This window comes from Cetorhinus maximus, chromosome 21 (genome assembly GCF_964194155.1).
Source record: "Cetorhinus maximus chromosome 21, sCetMax3.hap1.1, whole genome shotgun sequence".
NCBI classification, from domain to species: domain Eukaryota; kingdom Metazoa; phylum Chordata; class Chondrichthyes; order Lamniformes; family Cetorhinidae; genus Cetorhinus; species Cetorhinus maximus.
The window spans coordinates 90,560,596-90,585,278 of NC_135899.1; the positions used below are offsets into that span (position 1 = coordinate 90,560,596).

The 24,683-nt window shown below is 41.6% G+C and overlaps 1 protein-coding gene across 1 annotated transcript in view; it reads left to right on the forward strand.

Moving 5' to 3' along the window:
* Positions 1-24,283, forward strand: part of LOC144696122 (forkhead box protein O3-like) — a 170,522-nt gene extending 146,239 nt beyond the window's left edge. Inside the window, exon 2 of the mRNA XM_078567432.1 lies at positions 21,197-24,283. Coding sequence (XP_078423558.1) covers positions 21,197-22,612 — 1,416 coding nt within the window. The 3' untranslated portion in view covers positions 22,613-24,283. The remainder of the gene's footprint in view (positions 1-21,196) is intronic.
* Positions 24,284-24,683: the final 400 nt, after the last annotated feature.

The window sequence follows — 24,683 nt, forward strand, 5'->3', positions numbered from 1 at the left end:
CCAATAGTGGTGAAAGGAGGGAGGAAAGAGCAAAAAGCAAGGTCTGTGACGGAGTGATGAGCAGGAGAGATTTACTGACAGGATTAAGGGATGATGGTGTGAAGCAAAGGGCCATGGTTATGGTTCAAGGAAAGAACTAAAAGATCCATCCAGAGGAGTGTGAATGGGAATAGCAGAATCATTACCAATAGCTGGTGTCTAAAAAATGAGGCAGAGGTTATGATCTGAAATTGCTGAACTCGAAGTTGAGTCCAGAATATTCCAATATATCAACAAGAAAAAGAAGAATTTCCATAGCATCTTTCACGATCTCAGGATATCCCAATGTGTTTTGCAGCCCAAGAATTATTTTTTGAAGTGTAATCACTGTTGTGGTGCAGGAATCCCGGCAGCCAATTTGCACACAGCAAGCTCCCACAAACAGTAATATGATAATGACCAGATAACCTGATTTTAATTATGTTGGGTCCGGGATAAATATTGCCCAGGTTACCAGGGGAAACTCCCCTGCGTTTCTTCAAAATAGTGGCATGGGATCTTTTACATCTGCCTGAAAGGAGTCAGGGCTTCGGTTTAGCATCTCACCTGAAAGATAGCACCTCCAACAGTGTAGCATTCCCTCAGTAGGAGTGCCAGCTGGCATTTTGTGCTCAAGCCCCTACTGTATCCAACACCTTCTGAGTCAGAGTATTACCACTGAACTAGGATAACGATAATTAAATCTTCCAGTAGGACCGGTGAGACTTTCCTTAAATAGAAACTGAAAATGCTGGAAATATTCGGCAGGTCTGGCAGGGAGAGAAACAGGGTTAGTGTTTCAGGCCAATGACCTTTCCTTGTGAATGGGAAGGCCTGAGACAAAAATGTCACGAAAGTTATTGAGAGAGCGCGGTGTGCATCCAACAGAACAGAAAATCTCATCAGCTAGGGTCAATGGGATTTTTGATGCGCTTTTTTCCTGTCGCTCCAATGTCTGCCTCACAGTCAGCAGAGTCTCCAATTCTTTAGCCAGTTGTCATCGACAGGCCAAATGTCCACGTTCCAATGGCCTCAACATCTCCTCTTCCTATATATAGCCAGGCGGGCAACAATGCAGTCAGTGGCCACCTATATAGTTCAAATGTTACTGTATCAAATCCGATCTTTTAAAGGAGATTTATCATCAATGTCAGGAAGTTCCTCAGCCAAAGAGCAGTCAACACATAGATTGTATGAACTGTAATTTTAAATTCATTTGCAAGGTGTGGGTATCACTGGCAAGGCCAGCAGTTTTGCCTATCCACAATTACCCTTTAGAAGCAGGTGGTACGTTGCCACCTTGAACCACTGTAGCCCATGTGGATTGTTGTTCCTCAGGCCAGGCGCCAACATCCCACGTGGACCTCCTCAGAAGCCTATGTAAACATGAGTGAATCCTATAATTTGGTTTGAAGTAATAAAAATGTTGGACCATTAAAAAAAAATAACAGTTTTGATGCAATGAGTGGCTTACCAGACCATTCCAGAGGGCAGTTAAGAGTCAACCACATTTTGTAAGTCTGGAGTCACATGTAGGTCAGACTGAGTAAGGATAGCAGACTTTCTTCCTTGAGTATACCAGTTGTGCTTTGATAACAGTCCAGTAGTTTTGTGCTCACTGTTACTAGTTTTTAATTACAGGTTTATTTAATTAACTGAATTGAAATTCCCCAGCTACCCTGGTGGGATTTGATCTCACATCTTCAGATTATTAGTTCAGGTCTCTGGATTACTAGTCCAGTAACCTAACACCTATGTTATCATACCCCTCATCCAGATAGAACTGTGCAGATGGAGCTCTGGAATTATTTAATAGACAATTAGACACTGCAATGTGGGTATATATATATATATATATAGGGGTTTGTGTGGATGAATGAGCTAAGATGGATTGAATAGTCAGCCTTATCTGTAACGATCTCATGAAATGGCATGCTTCAGAGTGAATTTACAACAATTCGGTATCCTCACACGAGTGACAACTTTTGCGAGTTATTGTCTGGTGTGTCCTGCAAAGGAACAACAAAAGATGACATTTGAACATAAGCAAAAAATAGAATAAAATAAATGGTATCCTACGCCACTCGCGGGATCAGGGACTGTTTCAATGATTACATCACAGAAGGCAGTGCTACTGCATTCTGAATCATCTGACCCACCTACTGTTCTGTGCAGGAGCTGTAAATTCCAAATACACCAAGTAGCAACTTGTGAATAATATAAATTCTGCCAAGTGTATCCAAAAGCCCGGAATGAGAATTGTATTGATCTCAGTGGCAGAGGGAGTATTAGAGTGAATTGGGTGGAATTCGTGCAAAATTCTCAACTCTAAATTCGACCCAGGGTATCCAGATTACATCTTGCCCTGATTTGGACATGGATTGCCATTCTTTCATTTTCTTAGGGGCAAATGCTGGAAATTCCTACCTGTTGCAATTATGGAAGTGCTATTACCAAAAGGAGTGGGGCAGTTCAAGAAAGTAATGCTACCAACTTCTCAGGCTGACAGAGTGGGGCTTTGCCAGTGTCATCCAAATCCAGACCTTTTTTTTTTAAGTTGTGCCTGTTTAAAGGTGTGACAAAATGGATTGAGCATAGTCTTCTGGAATAATTGTTTTCAGATAATTTTTTTAGACAATGAGGGAAACGTCTCAATCCACAATAAAAACAGAAAATGCTGGAAATTTCAGATGATAGGTTGTTAACTTGAAAAGCTAGCTCTGTCTCGCTCTCCACAGATGGTGCCCTGGTTGGTGAACATATCCAGCATTTTCTGTCTATATTTCAGATTTTCACCTTCCACAGTATTTCATTTTTGTATCACTATCTCAAATGTAAACCGGTACATGAACACTGCTGGTGCAACACATTGTGTGATGAAAAAAAATCCGTCTCCTGTTTAACACGGGGTTCCACACTATCTAAAGTTTCTTAATCAACCCTCCCAAAAACAAAGCTGTGGTTCTGATCTACAATCTGACCTGTTAACGCAAAACCAGCTAAATAAGGACCCCATTTTGCACTTCGCATTTAGCAGGAAATTTCAGTGTTACGGCCTCAGGTCCATTCAATTCATTGGATGTAAAGCACTTTGGAGCATCCTGAAATTGTGAAAGGTGCTATATAAATGCATGCTCTTCCTTCTACCTAAGGCTGTTTATTTAGCTTCTAATTTAAGTGACATCTTCACCCAATATAATAAAACGAAAATTTTCTTTTAATTTTTACAGATTAGTATGGATTTAAGCATTGTTCTGTACCTTTAATCAGTTCCTAAAGACCTGGGTAGGGTATGTTTACTTGGGGCTGGGGCATAGCAGGAAACTTGACACAAATCCAGGTGTTAAATAAGTCCCTGATGCACAGTGACTTAGAGAAAGGCCAAACTTTACGTTCATTATAGCTATTAGATGTGGATTTCTGTCCATTTTGTTATTTCCTCAATGTATTTGGAGTTACTAAATATGAATCTCTTGACCTCCCAACAACAGTAGTGACATGAATCAGTGACAAACTCAAAGAAAATGCTGACTATACGTAGAAGGTCAATCGGATTCTGAGAGAGAAAGGACTGGTTCATTTTAAACATCAGACCCATCATAAATCACCTCAAACCACAATGTGAAAATATCCCTCCAGATTTTTTTTTCAATTTTGGCTCACAGTCTCAAATTAATGATTTTTCTTTTTGGGTCCAGGACTGAATGAAATTGATGTGTTTGTCAGGAGTCTGACAGGGGTTCTGTTATGGGGAAGCATTATTAATATTGATACTCTAATTAGCTAACAATGGCACCAGTGATCGTTCAGGAACAAACAATTTCCAAAGAGTACCATGGCTTCAAAGCACGTACAAAGGAACGTGCTTCTTAACATAACCAGCCTTCGTTCTAGTATTTACATGCACAGAGTTCTATCTTTAATGACCCAACTCCTGATTCTATTCATTTATGTGTTACAGCAGGGTATCAGTCTGGGAAACAGTGGGAGAAGTGAGAGAATGATGCATTCAGTGGTGGAGAGTGAGGAGAAGAACGACTATTGAAACTATAGATGATATATATGGACCAAGAGCTGGAAAGTGGGCTTAGACTCGATAGCCCTTTTCGACCGATACTAACATGATGGGCTGAATTTCAATCGCTCTATGTTTAGTCACTTGGTAGTACAGAGCCTGAGAAAAAAGAGACATGCTGTCAAAGCTTTTTGTCTTGCACTCATCAGGACAGATTCGTAAGAATACCAAATCTCAAGGGGAACAACAATTCATACTGCATGAAAAGTGGGTGCAGATTGGTTGGCAATTGGGCACTGATTGGTAGAGGCATTGCCATGGAGATTGCACCAAGGAAAAGTTAACTGCCAAGCTTTTTTTAAAACTCAAACCAGGCAATGGATTCTGATTGGTCAAGGCATTGCCATGGGGAATGAACCAGGGAATGGCTGTCCCCCAAGCTTTTGTTTAGTTGAAAAAGGCACAATACTTTCTGTTTGCAAAGGACTGGGCCCTGTGTGTGAATATATGTAGCTTCTAGCATACCTAAGAGAGCCAGACTGAGAGCCTAACTGATCTTAAAGTGGTTGTTAGTGTAATTCTTAGCACAGTCAGGAGTGTTTAGTAAGTGTTGTCCAATCGCAGAATCACCTCTGATGTTGGAAACTATGTTCTGAATTTTCCAAGCATGGGCTGGTTGAGTATGGTCAGTACTTTACCTGCTGCAAATAGCCAAAGGGACACGCTGTTTGATACGATCCACCAGTCATTGATACATACAGTCTACATACCTGGCATCACACCAGCACTGAAATTATATACTACATTACTCATTTGTCTGGTAGGCAGAATGTCCTTTTGGCTTGACGGCAGCATCCTATTTATTAGTGGCAAATGCAACTCGTGTTGCTACCGCATAATTGCAGCGTGTAATGACTAGCTTCACCTGTTGCTCAAATTTTTGAGACACCTCGCCCTTCCAGGATAACCTGAGGTAGACTGGGTACTTTTCAGGACCAGAGGTGGTGACCTTAGCCCCATTCATGAGTGTGCGCGATATGCAGCAAGCAATGATTTGAGCTGGGTAGCCACGATCCCGCAGGAGAACTTTGATACAATCTATCTTAAGGAGAAACGGGAGGGACTGAGAAAGAGAACCCATTCATCAGGGAGATGGAGACCCTATTATGTGAGGGTGACTTGAGAACAGTAAGGCAGAATACCTTGTTCTGTCGGTGGAAGGAGAACTCATTGAGTGGCAACAACCAGTATAAGTGGGCAGAAAGGAAGGGGAGAAATAGACAACATATCAAAGAGAGAGAGGGAGAGAAAATGTGTGTGTGGAAGGCATTCTGTTCAACAGACCTTTAAATTTTCAGCTTAGCGCCATCTTTCTAATTTACCTGGTCTTTCTTGGTAGTGTCCTGGACTATGGCTACATGCCCCATAGTAGAATCACTCCATTTTAAAATGTAATAAATGTTGCAAAAAAGACAGCGCAGTGAAAATATTTTGTGATTAAACCTTAGTAATTGGGTATATATGATACCAATAGCTATTTACTGTTTCTTTGCATGATATCTGTGGCTGATAATAGCACAGTCTCTCCTTCAGTATACTGTGAACATGACCATTTACTGACAGAAACTGCTTTGGAAAGGATCTCCAATTAAACAGCAAGGTGCAAACTATACTTACTTCACTGGCATGTTTTCCTTGTATAAATGAGACCTATTCAAGAGATCTGAAAAATAGGTTATACACCACCAATTAAAGAATTATTTGAAAAGGGGAACAATAAGACAATTACATTAACAAAATTAAAAATAAAAAAGATAAAACTTGACATTTCATTATTCTTACAGGCAATATTTTGAGAAGTAAACAAATTTTCAGAGGTAAGTTGTTAAGCAGCAGCAAACTAAAAATGCACAAAAAGATTATTTATTTCATTATTTTCTATTAATTTAAAATTATACATTTTTCCCCTTTATTTAGAAACTAATACAATTTCTCCACTCCTCAATGATCCTTCTACCATCCCAGCCATGAGGGTAGGCAGATACCTTCTAATATTTATTTAGTTTTCAGAGTCAAATTGTTGATTAGAATTAATTAATCATCGCAGCTCATTAGAAATGTTCAATTTGTACCTCAAAGACGAAGGAAAGACTTTTATCCCTGAATATTGACCCATTTAAAAAACACAGTTGTGAAAATATTTCGGCTCTTGAACATTTCCAATAAGCTCATCTTAATTTATAAAGATCTTTCTGGCATATGTTAGTTTTCCAGTGAAAGCCATAAGGATGGTAACCCAGGTTCGAACCCTATCCTCAAACCAACAGCCTCAATTGGCGAACTTTACCATCAGGCATGCTTATTTTTAATTAAATACAGGGATAAAGTTTTTCAGCACCAAAGTTCCAGGATTAGATTGTTCCATCTGAATTATTTTACAGTGGTTTACAGTCATTGAGTAATGGGGAAGACGCTGGGTTTTTCAAAACCACATGTCACAAGCTGTTCAGTATCATGATTTGGCGTGACTCAGACTTCCAGTTTCCAAAGCCTGCTAGAGGCTATCAGTAAGTGCTTACTCCTGCCACCCAAGTGGCAGTACTGTGGCTCTGAGGAGAGGGAAATGGGGACCTACAACTCTGTGCCTGATGTTTACAGTTATAATTCTTTGGGCTTCTCAAGCAATTTATAGGGCACGGGATGGGTATATGTTGAAGATAAGCCTACTGACAAATGTACCTATTAGGACTTCCACTTGGTTCATCTCTAACACTTGAGTTCGCACTGAACTCAAGATCAGGGTACATCTCACAGAACATATTTGCAGTGTTGAGGCCTATAGTGACTAAAGCAATCCTCCTGCTCCCGACATCTCATTGTGCCTCACTGACAGTTTGGAACAAGGACACTTTGTTTTTAACCAGTTTGTCAGGTGGGCCCCCTCCAGTGTCACCCATATCACTGTGTGGAAGGATACCGTTCGAATTCAGTTGTGCTGTTCCCAGTACGTTCACTTGAATCTCCATCCCTGCAGAAATCACATTATTAGCGCACTATAACGCAGGTTTGATCCCACGGTTAGGTACATTGCATTGCCAGGCTTTGCTTTGCTGAAACACGAGCACTTGCAAAGCAGCTGGGAGCCTTGTGAATTTAAGCATAAATGTTACAGACGGGGCTGGTTAGCTCAGTCGGCTAGATGGCTAGCATGCGATTCAGGATAACAATTCCTATTGTGGCTGAGATGGACTTGGGACCTGCCTCCTCACCTGCCCCCATTCTTGATGGGGAGTGGTGCCCCTCAAGCTACATAACCAATTGTCTCTAATAAGGAGAGAGAGGGATGCCTATGGTTCCTCGTGACTATGGCTAATTTAGCTATCTTTCATGACATCCGTGGGATCCTGATCCTATTTTAACCTGGAGCATGAACTCGGAATCTGCTGTAGCGTTCCTGCTAGACAGAAGCAGATCTACAGCTAATCCACGGACTGAAGAAGATCTTCATAGTAGGTCAAAAACTTACCTTTGTGTTGGGGCAAGTGCCAAGTGGAGACCAATTTCCTCCACAAAAAATAGGAAGAGAAATTCCAAGAGGCAGTCACACTGAGCTCCTTGCACAGATGTCTGGTTGGTGGCCATCCAACTGCCCTTCAGCTAAGGGATAGTACAAGGTGTAGGTGAAGGAGGGAAACATAAACAAAACTCTGGCTAAATTTGTGGCAGGTTTTCCAAAAATGAAATATTCACACAAATGGATACCCCAACAAACATTTTGAGTTCTAGTGAAATCCATTCAATCCATGTTGCACTTCACATGTGCATCAAAGTTAATATTAGCAACATGATCGTCAATGCATAGAGCATGTTACGTAGATCCGGTAATTTAACATAGCTCTATCAGTGTCATATAACAGGTTAAGTAACTTATAAAGAAGACTGACACCACTTGTAGGAGGGTATTGCTAGTTTTAACTTGATCAGAGTGACATGGCTGACACTGAGACAGCACAAGAGGACAGTGGGAAAGAAAGGCTGGGACTATCCATGAGTAGAAGTATGGTCAGGTCAAGCATGTGCCACTTGGACAAGGTAAGTACATAATAGCTTGAAGGAGAAACAAATGCAGGGATTTGGGGAAAGAGCCGATAATGTGACTAACTGGTTTGCTCTTTGGAAGAGCTGATGCAGACTCAATGGGCTGAATGGCCTCCTTCTATGCAGTACTATTCTATAACACAGACATACCAACTACCCATGGTCTGATGACGAACAGATAAGAGATGCATTTGAGCTTAGTGCTCTTGAGTGCAGCTCAGACACGGGTGAGATGACCCCAGAGAGTGGGCAGTTCAGGAGAAAAATTTGATTGAACCCAAAGTAAGAAATCCCTTTCTGCTGATCCATTAATAACCCCATGGCACAAAGGCAATTACATAAATAAAACAATAGTAACCTGATGCAAGAATTTCTGAAAAGAGTGAAGAATAACTCTGCATGACAGTGTGCGAGATGGAACGCCGTCCAGGGCAAAGCAGCCCACTTGACTGGCACTCTGTCCGCCACCTTCAACATTCACTCCCTCCACCACTGATGCACAGTGGCAGCAGTGTGTACCATCTACAAGATGCACTGCAGCAACTTAGCAAGGCTCCTTTAACAGCACCTTCCAAACCCATGACCACTACCACCTAGGAGGACAAGGGCAGCAGATGCATGGGAACAGCACCACCTGCAAGTTCCCCGCCAAGTCACTCACCATTCTGACTTGGAAAGATATCGCTGTTTCTTCACTGTCACTGGGTCAAAATCCTAGAACTCCGACCCTAAAAACACTGTGAGTGTACCTACATCACATGGACTGCATGACTTACCACCACCTTCTCAAGGGCAATTAGGGATGGGCAAAAATATGTTGGCCTTGCCACCGATGCCCATACCCAGTGAATAAAAAAACACTACCGGCCAGAAGTCAGGGGGGTAGAGTATACTTTCTGACGCTTGATAGCATCGGCTGATGCTGTCCCTTGGAAAGTTTTAAAATTGTACTTTAAATGGTGTAAAATTAAATTGCAGTGTCATTCTTATTCTGAATATGTTCCAGCCTGCAACTTTCAAAGGCACTGCAAGGGAGTCTATTTTCAGTGGGTTTTCCCTGAAATGTTTATGACTGCTCTCTCAATTGCAGTAACTGGTAAATATGTAACTGGCCAGGGTTCAACACTTGATAGGGATGCTATCAGCAAGGGAGGACAGAATTCCCTTACACGTCTACACACTCTTGCATTGAGATCCCAAAGTCTCTGGCACATTCTCATTTAGTCATTTCCATTTTGAAGCATTTTTTAAAATCTGCCATTGGAATTTCTGAAAGCAAGCAAAATCAAAACAGGAAAATTAATACCTTCTCAATGTACAGATAAGAAAGAAAGCTACGTTGACATTTAAAGCTCTCAAAAAAGTGAGTGCGATACGTTGTCTGGTATTGCTGCACTTTGTATTACAGTCCACCGACGTTTCTGAGGCAAAATAAGTGTCGATCCTGATTTATCTCTTACTGTCTTCCTTGGGTTTCACCCATGTTACAACCTGTTGGCATTTCGGGGGATGGGGAGAAGGGTCGGGAGTCAGGGGAAAAAGAGTGTCAGAACAAATTACCAGGTTTGTGACATGTGACAATACAATATCATCCGCCACTCCTTCACATCCAGCTTTTTGCTGACAGCACGTTAACTTGACAAGGTTCTCCCCTTGTGGCAGATCAGAGGCCAACAGCCGTCAGCGACTGTTTCATCAGGCAACACGTCTGTACATTTCAAGCGGCCAAACGCAGAAGGAATCGTAGAGCAGGAGCTGCCGGAAGCCCATACGTCCATTCTGTTTAGATTTCCCTCACAATCCCAAAGGTGCCTGCGTGTTGAATCTAATTCCCAAGCTAATGACATGTTTTCCTACATTCTGACAACAACTCTTAATTAAAACGTAGCGTTCAAAAGTTCAGATTCCTGAATTTCTATACCTTCAATTTTGGTGTCAAATGTTCTCTGCTTCCCTGCTGCAATAATTGAACTGCTCTGCTGACTGATGTCATCAGGTGAAGAGATAATGTGAGGAGGATGGCTGAGATTGATGCTGGCAATGCTGCTGGAAAGAAAGCGCAACACATAATTATACGGAAAATTGCCACCAATATTTCAGCTGTAGCTGTTATGATGAAGTTTAAAATAGCGATTTTATGGCAAAGTTGGCCATTGTGATGCTAATAACACTTGTGACTCAGCAGTGCTTCCACTTTGTGCTCCTCACATTGAACTCTTCACCTCGCAGTGCCTCCCAGTGAACTGTTCAATTGGCAGCAGGAAAGCTGCATTGATGATACTTGACAATAAAGAGCCGTAATTTTTTTTTTATTTTAAAGAGAACTTTAAAATAAAACTGCCAGCAATCAGAATTATTTAAAAAAATATATCCTTTGTGTCTTCGGGGAACCATAAGCGAGGAAGAAAGAGTGACCCACTTTGGAAAGAAGCTGCCGGGTTTTATTTGCTTAACAAAAATAAAATTGTATTGCAGTGACACCGAGGAGCTTTGAATTTCCTCATCAAATTCTAGAATCAATTATGACAATACTGTTTTGACAGTGTCGGGTTGCAACCTAGGGAACCAAAGTAAAATCTCAAATATTTCCTATAGAGAGTTGAGATTCCCTTTGATTGCCTAGTCTTATTGAGCTGTCCTGAGGAAGCAGGGGGGAAAAAAAAAGGCGGAATAAATGAATACAAATCAGCTTTTGAAATTCCCTCACTCCTGAGTTTCCATTTAGACACATAGAGTGATTCTGTAGAATCTACTTACTGCCAGAGCCTGATCATTCAGAAACAAAATCTCTGATAAAGTCGAACTGCTGGTAGCTGCCATTTTCTTCTTTTGATGGCAATATGCAAGGTGGGAATAAAAAGAAATTATTAGTGTGCTACCGAGTGATACAGATCAAGAATGCCCCAGATTTAATCCCTGGTTTAAGAGTTGACTAATTTCAATTGATACGGCAATGAAAGCAGTGTTGTTGACCCCAGAATGGGTAAAATAAAACTCACGGGGCCGAATATCTGTAGTATTCTCTGTCCCAATTGCTGAGTGATGACAGTGCACATAACTGGATATTGCGTGAGGGGAAATTGAACTTGTGATGCGTTTCCTTTATTCATTCATAGGATGTGGGTGTCGCTGACTGGGCCAGCATTTATTGCCTGTCCTTAATTGCCCCTTGAGAAGGTGGTGGCGAGCTGCCTTCTTGAACCGCTGTAGTCCCTGTGGTGTAGGTACACCCACAGTGCTGTTAGGGAGGGAGTTCAAGGATTTTGACCCAGCGACAGTGAAAGGAGCATTGTGTGGTTGGAATTAGCTTTGACTGTTTAGTCCCCAGTTAGCTTAAATCAGCTTCATTTCAAGGATTGACACACGTCCTTCATCAATGCTATATAAGAAACATGCTGCAGAAATCTAGCAGTTTGTTTGTATTTTGTATCTGGAATGGAATACCACTCACCCTTTTAATTGCTTCATGCTAGTTTAATCTAACTTGACTAGTGCTGGATGCTCCAATGCATGTCGATATTACCAGCCTAGTTGTCCACTGCCAATCGAGTATTTAAAACCTCAAACCGTACTGCCTATTCTTCTCCACAGCCACATGTTCCTTCTCCTCCTGGGTCATCTTGGAAAGCAAAGACAACAAATCCTTAACCTTCTTTTCACGCTTACGAACCACTTTGAACGACCTCCCTCTCACATCATCCATCCTCCAGCCTTGCCACTGATTGTAGATTCTTTCTAAAATTAAGGTGGTCTCCTAAGCATCTGCCACATATCCTTGCTCTCACTTCTCAAAAACTCTATCAACCCATTCCCCTGCACTCTGCCATTTCTTCATCGCCCCCTATATTCCGAAGCAAATGTATTTTGTCTCTCCTGCTTCCTGCCAACCCAGCTCCTGAACACCACGCTTCACATTTGCAACCCCAGGTTCACTGTCAGACTTTCTCCTTGTGCTCACCTCCTTTAAGATTTCAGTCACCCTTCCTTAAAGAGTTCAACCTCATCCCTCACGAACAACTGCTCTATCACGAAGCTACACCTCCCTTCTGTAGCAGTTGTAGCTTTAAGGAATGTAGTGACTGTAGTTTTAAGACTTATTGTGTTGTTTAGTATCACGTGACAGTGTGAACCAATCAGCTCTAAGTGTGGGGAACCTTAGAGTCGGAGCTCTTCTTCTAGTTGTGGAGCTTGATGAAAGTGTGTAACTGCTGTTGCAGCCTGTGAATAAAGTTCAATGTTTCTAATGAGAAACCTGTCTGGAAAAGGAAGTCCATAACAATTTCCAACATTATTAGAATCAGTCATTGCCATCTAACTATGATCTCACTTTTCCTCATCCTATTTTGGATATCTGCTCCACCCATACACCCCAGCTCGCAATGTATATTCCTCTGGCTCTCAATTACTATTTTCTCCTTTGCTTCCTATACCCTCCACCCCATTACTGGAAGCTTATCCTCCTAAAATCTTTGCCTACTTCTCTCCCTTCAAAAGCCTCCTGAAACCTTATTCCTTTAATTGTATCTTTTATCTTCCCTCTCCAAACTCCATGACCCTGTGGCTGACCCCTTGTAAACTACTCTGAGGCATTCTGTTCACTCGAAGATTACTAAATAAACAAAATCAAAACTAAAATGCTTCTCATGTAAAATATAGTCCAGGATTACATTGCACAGTAACTGAAAATCAGCAACCCCATCACAGTAACAATTGTTGATACAGAGGATCCACACTTCAGTTTTGTCATTCCCAGAGATTTGATAAAATTCAGCAGAAAGTGATTTGTCAATGTTGATGTCGCAATGTTCTGTCGTGGTTTGACATCTGTAAGAGTATGGAAGTGTAACAGGATATGCAATCAAAGCTGTATTTATAACTCAGGCAAAGATCCACCTCCCAGAAAGGGTCAAGTATAAACTGTCAAACCCTCCATATTGACAGCATGAAACTAAACCTGCACAGAAAATCTGCCCATACTGTGCTGAAACACAAGCCTGCACTGTGTTGGCAAAGCTTTAGTCCATATTTGAAAAACTGAAGGCCACAGTGACTTACCAAAGACATTCTTCTGATTCACAGAGGGGTAACAGAATGGCGACTGTTTAATGCTTTAGTCCATTGAAACGTTGAGAAAGATACAGGAATGGCTTTTAGTATGCAAGAGTTTGGAAGAATATTCTAGTTCTTGCACTAATGGGAAAGATCTTTATTCCAATTCAGGCAATTTGGTCAGGACCTTATTGACCTTTGATTTGTGAATAACTATCTTGGTTGATTCCATAGTCACGATTTTAATCACACCACCCCACCCCCGTCCAGCGACAATGTGAAAATTCAGCTTCATGGCTCCAATCTGCTATGTTCCAGCCATTGATGAGGTTCCCAATAAAGGTAGATGGGACCTACTTAATACTTAAAAGCTGCAACCTGACATAATCAGTTCCACACCGTAATATTAAGTCAAAGCCAGGGAGAGTCCTGCACTGTCTGCAGCCCGGCAACAGAACCAACACTGGGGGAGGTGATTGGCTTATCGAGGCCAATGTAAGTCTTTGTCTTCTGTTAGAATGCCCTGTGGGCTAGGAGGAGCAAGAGTCATTATCCCGGGCTCTGCCAGGAAACCCTGGACCTCCTTCTCCAATTGAGGTTGTTCCCCCCACCCCCGCCCGCCCCAACACCCTCCCTGACTTCCAATCAATCTGCAACTTGCCAGCCACCTCCTTTATCCCAACCGCCTCACTGATTTCAGTCACCATCAGGGACCTCCTCCCACTGACTGCCACAGGTCCCCTGGCTGTGGTCTCCTGTCATCAAATTTTTTGTTCCTGCCTGCCTGTTCAGGTGTGGGGCAGATCTCCAGAAACTTCTACGTGAATGAGGCCCCGTTGCTAAGCTCGTCAGGGTCGCCAGGCCCCCGGTTGCTCCATGTGCGCTGCCCGCTTTGGGGCACGGGTGAAGCAATCCCACGCCCCATTTTAAAAAGAAACCGCAGCCCACATCTTTTACATTAGCCACACAAGCCAGTGTCAAGGGGTCTTGGAAAGGAACATCCGATCGTTGTCTGAATAGCTCGTTGAAATTTAATGTTGGACGTCGGCATCAGAATTTGGAAGAAACCTATAACAAGGGGACCAGTGGCAGTGCAGCATTTTAACACAGCAGCTGGTTCAACAAAGATAGTGCAACTGTTGACAAATGCCCCTCGTGAAACAGAATTGGATCCCTACCAAACAGATCCTTTCACACAGCCAAGCTCCAACAACACAGGAAAACTGGATTCACTGAGTGTATTTTACCACCAAAAGGAACTGTGACACAAGTTCTGACAAAACAAGATCAGAAACCACCTTCAGTTCACAGTCACATGAAATCCCTCAACTATAAACTCTAGGGGTTTTCTTGAAAGAAAATAAAAGTTGAAAACATGAACTGGAACATTTCTAAACTTGTAAATTATCTCATGGCTAATTTCCCTAAATGCAAAGGCGCGATAGATTCCTGAAATAACATCTAAATGAAACATTAGTATTCATTTACACGCCATAAATACAAGACACGTTATTAAATCCAGTAAGGAACTCAGAATAAACTTCTTTTTCCAGAGAGCAGTGAGAATGTGGAACTCACTGACCACATGGAGTGGTTGAGGTGAATAGCAGAGTTGCATTTAAGGGGAAGCCAGGCAGATTCTGGAGGGAGAAAGGGTTATGGTAATATGAAGTAAAGTGAAAGGAGGCCAATGTGGAGCTCATAAACCAACATAGATCTGTTGAGTTGAATGGCCTGTTTCTCTGCTGTGCATTCTATTTAATTCATTTAGGCCAGTATAGGACTAGCAAGGAATAAACAAAAGATGGGCCATGTTCTGCATGGAGCTGAGAATTACACTCCTTTATTCCACCTAGATTGGAATAAGCACCGCAAAAGTGAAAAACTGAGTCCATTGTGTTTGCAGCAGTCCAAGAAATATGGAACAGGACATCCATTTTGGGGGATTACGGAACCTTCTGTTGTTTGGGCTAAATTCATGGTCTTAAGTACAGTGTGTTTTTTTTCCCCTGCTGTTGCCTTGACTGTTAAGGTGTAGCTTAAGATTGTCCAGAAAATGACTGCAACATTGTGAGTCCAATTATGTGCATGTTATATTCTGAAATGAAGTGTAGTGTAGCAACTATGCCAAAGCAACATTTTTTTGTTGGCTGCTATCGCTCGTCACGTAATTCTGTATGGATGCGGCTTATGGATATGAAATTTCAGTGAGTAAGCTACTTGTCTGTCTCCATGCATGAAGGGATAATTACTTATGAACCAGGCTTAGTCAGGGCTGTAGATTGATTTCGAGGTACAATACAGCTCATTTGGTAAAGTGCCAGATTACAAATAAGATGAAAACAAATGAACTATAGTATAAAGAGATTGTTGCATAATACAGAGTGGTGCATTATTTCTTAGATCATCGTGACATTTATCAGCATCAAAAGGACCAAAAAAATACTCAGAAGTGCCAGGAAAGAGGCTTAGAGTGAACCTCTCACTAATGGTTGCTAAACAATTCCAGTTTGACACCTCTTGAAAATAGTCATTAATCTTGCTTTTGGGGAACCTCACCATTGTTTCTAATAAGAGGCCTCTGAACTACAAAAGAAAATTACCGCATTGGCACCCAAACGCAAAACCATCTGGTAAAATTTTGCCTGTTGGAATTCCTTTTATCCATAACACTGCTTCCATGGATGGTATCTGATCTAATTGCTTATACAGCGACATGGTTAGTAATGGAAGACATGCCAGTGATAGATAACATTTCCAATGTTTGCATTAAGTACTGGTTTGAATACTCACAAGTGTAGTGCTTTTGTATAAATGTGATCTGTTGCTGCCATGGTGTAGTAATGATAGCTTTGATAAACGTAGGGTTGTAGCTTTCAGAATAGTCCTGTGTTGTAAGATCACAAGATCTCTGTAAACCAATCAGTTTGTAGCACAGGGAACCTCTAGGAGGGAGTTCTCCTTTAGTTATAGAGCTAGATGCACGCACGTAGCTGATGCTGCTGTCTGGTAAATAAAGTTCAATGTTTCCACCAAGAAAAGTTGCCTGGAAAATCAACTCTATTAGACATGGTACTGCACAATAACCTGATTTCCTGTATATATTTTTTTATTATTCATTCTTGGGATGTGAGGGTCATTAGCAAGGCTGGTATTTATTTCCCGCCCCTAGTTGCCCTGGAGAAGGTGATCGTGAGTTGTTTTCTTGAACCAATGAAGCCCATGCAGTGAATGTGCTCCCACAATGTTGTTGGGCAAGGATCTTGATCCAGTGATGATGCATTTATCGGATGCATTTCTGTTCCTGGGAAGAATGAAGCTTAGGATGCAATGTTTTAAAGTGCAATTTTCAGAAGAAACCTTCACTGTGAATGATGATGATTAATGATGTGAGTTGTGAATCGTAGTTTAAAGAATTAGTGGTGCATTTTAGATTGTCCAAAGTTATTAAAAGCGTGCATGCCCCTCCCACCTTTCTGTTTCCTACAAAGCTGGAAGGGCAGAGAGATTTGAAATATAGATGTATGTTTAATGATTGACCAACAGAAGTGATCCATCTATGGAACAAGCTTAGTCTCATCAGTTTCCCCTAGAAAATTCATCTTGAGTGCCCCGATCTGACCAGATCTTAAGACAGAGCCAGAATTCGAGCTCCTGGCTTGTCCACTGGAGTAATCGGATACCTAGAGCTCTGTACCTTTTTAAGTGTACTATCATAGCAATGTTCTTTTAGAGGAGAATTTCAAACAAGGTCCATCTTTGAAATAAGTCAACCATAGCAGAAGTGAATGAAAAGACTGGCAATAGACAGAAAATAATGAAACCATTCCAACCAAGCTTTCCTGTAATGTTGTATTAGTGCTATAAGTTCTCTCTTGGGTTTTTTGATACTTTACTAGGCTCAAGTGTATATCAGATACAGAAAGTGACATGGAGCTCATTAACATGCTCCTAGCTGAAGGAATTAAAGTTCGCAGGAGGTCGCTTTTCAGCCAGCATTTTAACAGCTAGAGCCAGAGAATATAAGTTAATAATTATCTTACAATTTTTCTGACAACGATCTTTTAACCATTTAGAATTATAATCGGCCTGATTTTGCAGTCTGTGATAAAGTGACGTTCCTTGTTATTGGCTGTTAACAAAGTTGCCCACAAAGATCTAGCAAGCCTGGTGGCATCGATTTTACCTTTCTTGATGTTAATTTCATCCTGGTGCTAGAATCTGGCACTCTGGATCTCAGGATCTCTGGAATCAAGCAAAAGTGATGCATCAAGCAGGGGAAGCAGCCAATCACAATCAAGAATTCTCACAGACAGCAAAGCGGGAAGTAAGAGGCAGGCTTCATCACTCACTTCTTAGAATTTTGCAGGAAGTAATATAAAGATTAGGAATTACACTTAGGATTAAGGTCGAAACTGAAATATATATTTTTTAAAATTCTAATTATTTTTAAAAATTGAATTTTTTAATCTTGGAATTTAATCATGACCTTCCTTCCATCATAAGGTCAAAAGTAGGGATGTTTGCTGATGATTGCACAATGTTCAGCATCATTCGCGACTCCTCAGATACTGAAGCAGTCCATGTCCAAATGCAACTAGACCTAGACAATACCCATGCTCGGGCTGACAAGTGGCAAGTAACATTCACGCCACACAAGTGAGAGGCAATGACCATCTCCAAAAAGAGAGAATCTAACCATCACCCCTTGACATTCAATGGCATTACCATCGCTGAAACCTCCACTATCAACATCCTGGTGTTACCATTGACCAGAAACTGAACTCGACTAGCCATACAAATACTGTGGCTACAAGAGCAGGTCAGAGGCTAGGAATCCTGCAGTGGGTAACTCACCTCCTGACTCCCCAAAGCCTGTCCACCATCTACAAGGCACAAGTCAGGAGTCTAATGGAATCCTGTCCACTTGCCTGGATGAGTGCAGCTCCAACACTCAAGAAGCATTACACCATCCAGGACAAAGCAGCCTACTTGATTGGCATCCCATCCACAGGCATTCACTCCCTCCACTACCGATACACATTAGCAGCAGTGTGTACCATCTACACGATGCACTGCAGGAACTCACCAAGTCTCCTTAGACAGAACCTCGCAAACACAGGACCATTATCATCTAGAAGGACAAGGGCAGCAGACAGATGGGAACCCACCACCTGGAAGTTCCCCTCCAAGCCATTTACCATCCTGGCTTGGAAAGACATCGCCGTTCCTTCACTGTCACTGGGTCAAAATCCTGGAACTCCCTCCCTAACAGCACTGTGGGTGTACCTACATGACAAGGACTGCAGTGGTTCAAGGAGGCAGCTCACCACCACCTTCTCAAGGGCAGTTAGCGATGGGCAATAAATGCTGGCTTAGCCAGCGATGCCCACGTAACATGAATGGATACAAAAAAAAAAGCATGGAATGGAGAAATTTGACATCCCACAAATGGAAAAGTACTTCTTTTCAGGGTCAGAGAGGTCTTTCAGCAATAATTATGACTTAGTACGCAGCTAAAAACCCAGATACACTGCATTCAAAAGATGTAACTATTTCAAGGGTGCTACAGTGAGAATAGTAGCATAAAAAGTGAAAATTCACATCAATTCAGTGATTTCTAATTGATTTCCACCTGGAGGGCCCTGTGCAGCAGCAGGGAACCACTGACAAAAACTTTTGGATTTTCATGTTCCACTATGCCTTTGCTGACACCAAATGTTGCTGTCAGTTTCACAGCGTAATGACAGTCAATGTTGACAATTTCACCCTCAGTACAATCACAAAATTCCGGACTTAGAAATATGGCACAGAAGCAGACCATTTGGCCCCAACATTTCGAAATGGTGGTGTTTATATTCCACATGAGCCTCCTCCCATCCTACTTCATCTCATTCTAACAGCATAATTAGCAACTGTCTTCATGTGTCATCATTCATCACCGCGACGTATTCAGCTCTGTGGTAACAATGTTTTCTTTTGGTGTGGCCCGCATTATAAAAATGCCACTTACCTGCCAAGAACCAATTTAATTTGCAACAACTAATGCAAAAATGTGACCAGGGAAAGGGAGGGTAATCAATCAAAATCCCCTTCCACTCTCGATTGCAATGGTATACACTGGGAACGCACTGTATTTCTGGAGTGCAAGATGGGCCATATGACACATTCTAATCATTGGAAACTCAGTTAGGTGCGACTAGCCATATTTCGATAAAAAGACATTGAATTCCCGATGTCTTTGCTGACAGGGTACCCCAGAGGTGGGCAGCAGCAGGTATTGGGGAGCCTGTGGTACACTTCCTCTGCCCACTGGAATTATGCCAAGGAGCCGGCATGAAGCCAGAGGAAAATCTGCCTTTAAGTGGATAAACCTGCATTAACAGCATTAGCGATGCTAAACTCCTTGAACTGTGTTTCACCCCTGACATTCCAGCCTGCAGCTGGTTACTATTGCTGCTTTCCTACCCTAAACATCAGCCTCAACTCTGCACCAAGTCCCTGGAGCTTTTAACGGTCTCACTGAAAGAACCGGACGAGCGTGTAAAATCCTCCACCTTGAAATTAGAAATGGCGGCTGATGAATCCAGAAAACGCTCAGGAAGAAGTTTTGGGGCTGGGCGGGGGGGGGGTGGAGGAGGGATTCAGACCAGGAAGTATTTGCAAAACCAATAATTTAAAATGATTCTGGAGAACTTCTATTATTGCTCTGCTTTTGTGATTTTGAAACAGCACCCTAGCTTAAACACTTTAAAACTGACAACATCAGAAATGAGAAGCTGCGGTATATAGTATGGTACAGGGTTGACAGGGATAAGGAAATACTTACCGAAACATTAAGAAGTCAATAAAACAAAAGGCAGAACAAGCTATCGGCATCGATATCATGAACCTTAGACAGCAATTGGCACTCTCCATGAACTAGACAGCAAATCAATCACTGGCTTCATATGGCAGCATAGACCTTGGCCTTGAATGTCACCTGAACCCCAGGATGGCTATTATCTTAAATTAATTCTTGTAGTCTTAGAAATAAATTTGTTTTAAAGTTGGTTGTCATCTTATTGCAGAGGGCAGGGAGGGATGCCTGGCAACAAGGATCACCAGCTCCTCACCAAATCTGCCTGAGGTTCCTTCCAATGGAGTGAATGGATGGAAGATTCAGCAAGTTCTGTGATAAATTATTTGTAAATGGAGTTAAAATATAGAATAAGTTCTTTTTAATTTTCTTTATTCACGCCTCTTCACATAGCAGAGTGTCAGCTGTTACTTCTGCGTCAGAAAGTTATTGGTTCAAGTCCCACTCAGAGACTTGAGCACAAAAATTTGTACTGACGCTGAAGTACTGAGGGAGTGCGACACCATTGGAGGTTCTGTTGCAGGCAAGGTAAATAAGCTGGGGCCCTGTCCGCCATCTCAGGTGAATGTAAAAGACCCCATGGCACTATTTTAAGGAAGAGTAGGGATAATCCCCAGTGTTCTGGCCGTTTTTATCCCTGAATCAACACCACTGAAATAGATTGTCTGGTTATTAATACATTTCTGTTTTCTGCTCTGTGGGAGCTTGTTGTGTGCAAATTGGCTGCTATGTTCCCTACATCACAACAGTTTCTACACTTCAAAGAATTAGCTGTAAGACACTTCGGAATCTCCTTTGATCGTGAAAGGAGCTATATAAACGCAAGCCTTTCTTATCTTTCATTTCTTGCTGAGATATAGTTCCACAGGTACTATGTATTTTATATATCTCTCTATGTACTTGTACGTGTATATATATTACGCTACACATAGAGGAATAATGGTTGAACAGAACTAATCCAGCTATGTTATTACTCATTTTAACAACTATTTGAGTCAACTATCAGCATATTTGTTCTAAGTGTCTCAAACACCCTGCATTAACACTATATATGTACACTATGTACTGCATATTTAGAGAAAAGTGGCAATCGTTATGCTGCATGCAAATTGTTTGCTTTTTGGTCTTATTTTCAGCCTGTCCTTTTATCTTCACAGAACTCAATCCGGCACAACCTCTCCCTGCATAACAGATTTATACGAGTACAGAATGAAGGCACAGGCAAGAGCTCTTGGTGGATGTTAAATCCTGACGGAGGGAAAACTGGAAAATCTCCCAGGAGACGGGCAGTTTCCATGGACAGCAACAGTAAGTACCTAAAGAGCAAGAGAGGGGCAAACAAGAAGAAAGCCACCCTACAGGCGACACAGGAGGGAAATGAAGGCAGCCCTTCGTCACAACATACAAAGTGGTCGGGCAGTCCTAGCTCTCACGCCAGCGATGAATTTGATGCGTGGACTGACTTCAGGTCACGTGCAAACTCAGCAGCAAGCACTCTGAGTGGTCGATTATCTCCCATAATGGCCAATTCTGAATTAGATGAACTTGAAGATGATGACAGGACTCCATCTTCTCCATTACTCTACCCCAGTCCCTCGAATACCTTATCACCATCCGTAAGTACAAGGCGCTCTGTGGAACTTCCCAGGTTGGCTGATATGGCCAGTACAATTAACTTGAATGAGGGACTAACAGAGAATCTTCTTGAGGACTTGCAGGACAATTACAACATGAGCCCATCGCAGCAAATTCCTTCAGGATGCCTGAGACAGAGAAGCTCCAGCTTCTCATTTGGATCCAAGTGTTCAACTCGTGGAAGTCAAACTAGTACATACAGTGCCACCATGTACAGCCAACCACCCATGACTATGTTGCGTCATTCACCCATGCAGACTATTCAGGAAAACAAACAAGTCACGTTTTCAACAATCAACCACTATGGGAATCGTATGTTGCAAGACCTTTTGACCCCAGAGTCACTACGACACAAAGAAGTCATGATGACTCAGACGGACCCTCTGATGCCACAGGCCAATACAGTTGTGGCATCACAAAACCAGAGACAAATGGTGATGTGTTCTGATCCGGCAATATCACCATTCAATGCCCAGTCACCTAGATTAATGAATAGTAATCCATTTCATCACCCATCAACAGCGCAGCAGAATTCTGCTGTCAATAATGGTGCCTTATCCAATCCCATTGGCCTTATGCACATGCACTCTGATGCTGGTCACATCAACTCTGTCGCACACCATCTCCAAAGCCAGCTTCACTCACTCGCTAGTCATGGGATGCAAATGGAAGCATCAGACTCAAGGTTGAGCTCTTGTCCAGGAGGAATTAATATTTCCACCATGAGTCAAGATAAGTTCCCCACTGACCTTGACCTAGACATGTTTCACGGCAGTTTGGAGTGTGATGTGGAATCTATCATTCTTAATGAATTCATGGATAGTGAAGAGCTCGATTTCAATTTTGACTGTGCTATGCCAACTCAAAGTGTTGGCATTAACATGGCTACCCTTCCCACTGCTCCACAGACCACGAATCAGAGTTGGGTTCCAGGGTGAAGTCGAGTTACAATGTTCAGTATCATGGGATGAAAATTGGTTCCTTAAAAGCTCTAAAACCAGACCAAATTAACATTTGCCTTCTTAGGAAGCACATACTTGAAAACAGAAAGATTTGTTTTGTTTCCTTTACCTGGGATATACTTAGAAATATAATCAAAAAAAGGCAATAATGTGTTCTTTGTTAAAATAACTGTTATGCCAATTAAAGTGACATCATTTTTACTTCTGGAAATTAGTCTGCAAATCCCGTACGTTATGATCATGTTCTCAGCACAGTTGATTCATTTAGTGGGTCTGTGCGATGTAAGGTAGATGGAACTCAACAAAATAGTTCTGAAATTAACGCCTTAATCTAGTTTCTCTGATAAGTGAAATAATTTTAAATAGGTTACCTTTTCCTATTTGTAAATCTGGCACAGTCTCTCAGAATATAATCCTTCGCATTTTTAAGTAAGGTTTACTCTGAGTGTTATGTGGGAGGAATATTTTCTGTGCACCATGTAACAAAACCCATCCTCTATAAAAATGTTGATGATTTCATTATAGAATACATGTTGACAAACTCATCCCCTGCAGTGACTGAAACTTTCATTCTTGCAGGCTGGTACCTTACTGATTATTCCAATTCTCTTGAATAACCAACACAAGGATACCATAATTGAGCTTTGACTTTGGACAGAGATTGGAGGAAGCAGTGGCCATCAGAAAGCTGTAGTAAAGGGTTGCAACAGGTGAAATAGTCCTTCACTAGAGACAAGCCCCATTTTATTTAATCACACCCCTGAATCCACACCAGTTTCCCTTGAAACCAGATGTTAATTTGGTCTGGGCCAGAATAATTTCCTGCTCAGCCTTGGGTTTGCATTAAAATCACCAAAGCTTTTTTGTTTTTTTATGAGCGTGTTTATAACAACGGAAGGCATTTTAATATATACTTGTATTTCTGAGGACAAGATCAAGAGTAGGTCGAAATGATTTTGACAGAGAAGGCTTTTCCTTAAACTCTGGACTGATAAATGGTTGGATTTTCATGATGCGAAACTCCCATACCCTCGAAAGACTTTGATCAAAACAGTTCTTTTGATTCGGTGGCTTACGTCTGCTGTTCGGCTGCCCTCAAATATTACATAACAATGTAATTTCTTTTTCTTTCATAGACAGTTATATTGTTACTGCTTTGGCATTTATCATTATTGTATGCTACTTTGGTCAAAACTGTATTTATTTTTAGATTGAGGGAAATGACAAGTTGGTAATGTAGGTGTTCTGAGCTAATACCACAGCCTGAAACTTTAATTTATGTAGTGATTGGGGCATTACTTTGTGAGAATTTCTCTTGGAATCTTGACTCTAGCTACCATGTTTTGCCACAGAGAATGGTGAAAATCAGGAGATACTGTGCAAACAATTACCTGGAGTCAATTCTCCGAAAACCTGAAACTTTCTTTGGAAAGTGCCATAAGTGATAGTTATATAAGTTACATATGTATATTAACTTCTTTTCAATGTAAAGCATATGGATAATTAAAATCAGAAAAGTCCATTCTTAAATGTACATACAGGTACTGTACTGTAATTTCACTATGTATACTTTGAATGTTGATGTGATTAAGAATATAATTTCTTTTTATTTTTCAAATATAAAAGAATATTGTACGATAAAGGAAACCCCAGACAGCAAGTTTCTCTTTTGTTTTGTTTGAAATTTCTATCAGTGACAGGACAAATTCAGTTGTTTTATTTTTTAACTACTGTAAGTTTTTAGGTCAGACAGTAAAACAGATTCTGTTCTAGGCGCTCACACTCCATTGGTGATTATGAAATGGGCACTTCCTTGCCACAGTGCATTTGTGGGGGTGGGGAGGGGTGTGGTAGAGGGTGTAACTCTGGATGATAACCTCCTGAACCTGGCCCCAGGATTGGCTACTCAACACGTCAAGGGTTATAGGGGAAAGTCAGAAAAGTGGAGTTGAGATCACAACCAGATTAGCCATGATTCATATTTAATGGCGGAGCAGGCTCAAAGGGCTGAATGGCCTACTCCTGCTCCCTAGTCCTAAGTTCCCAC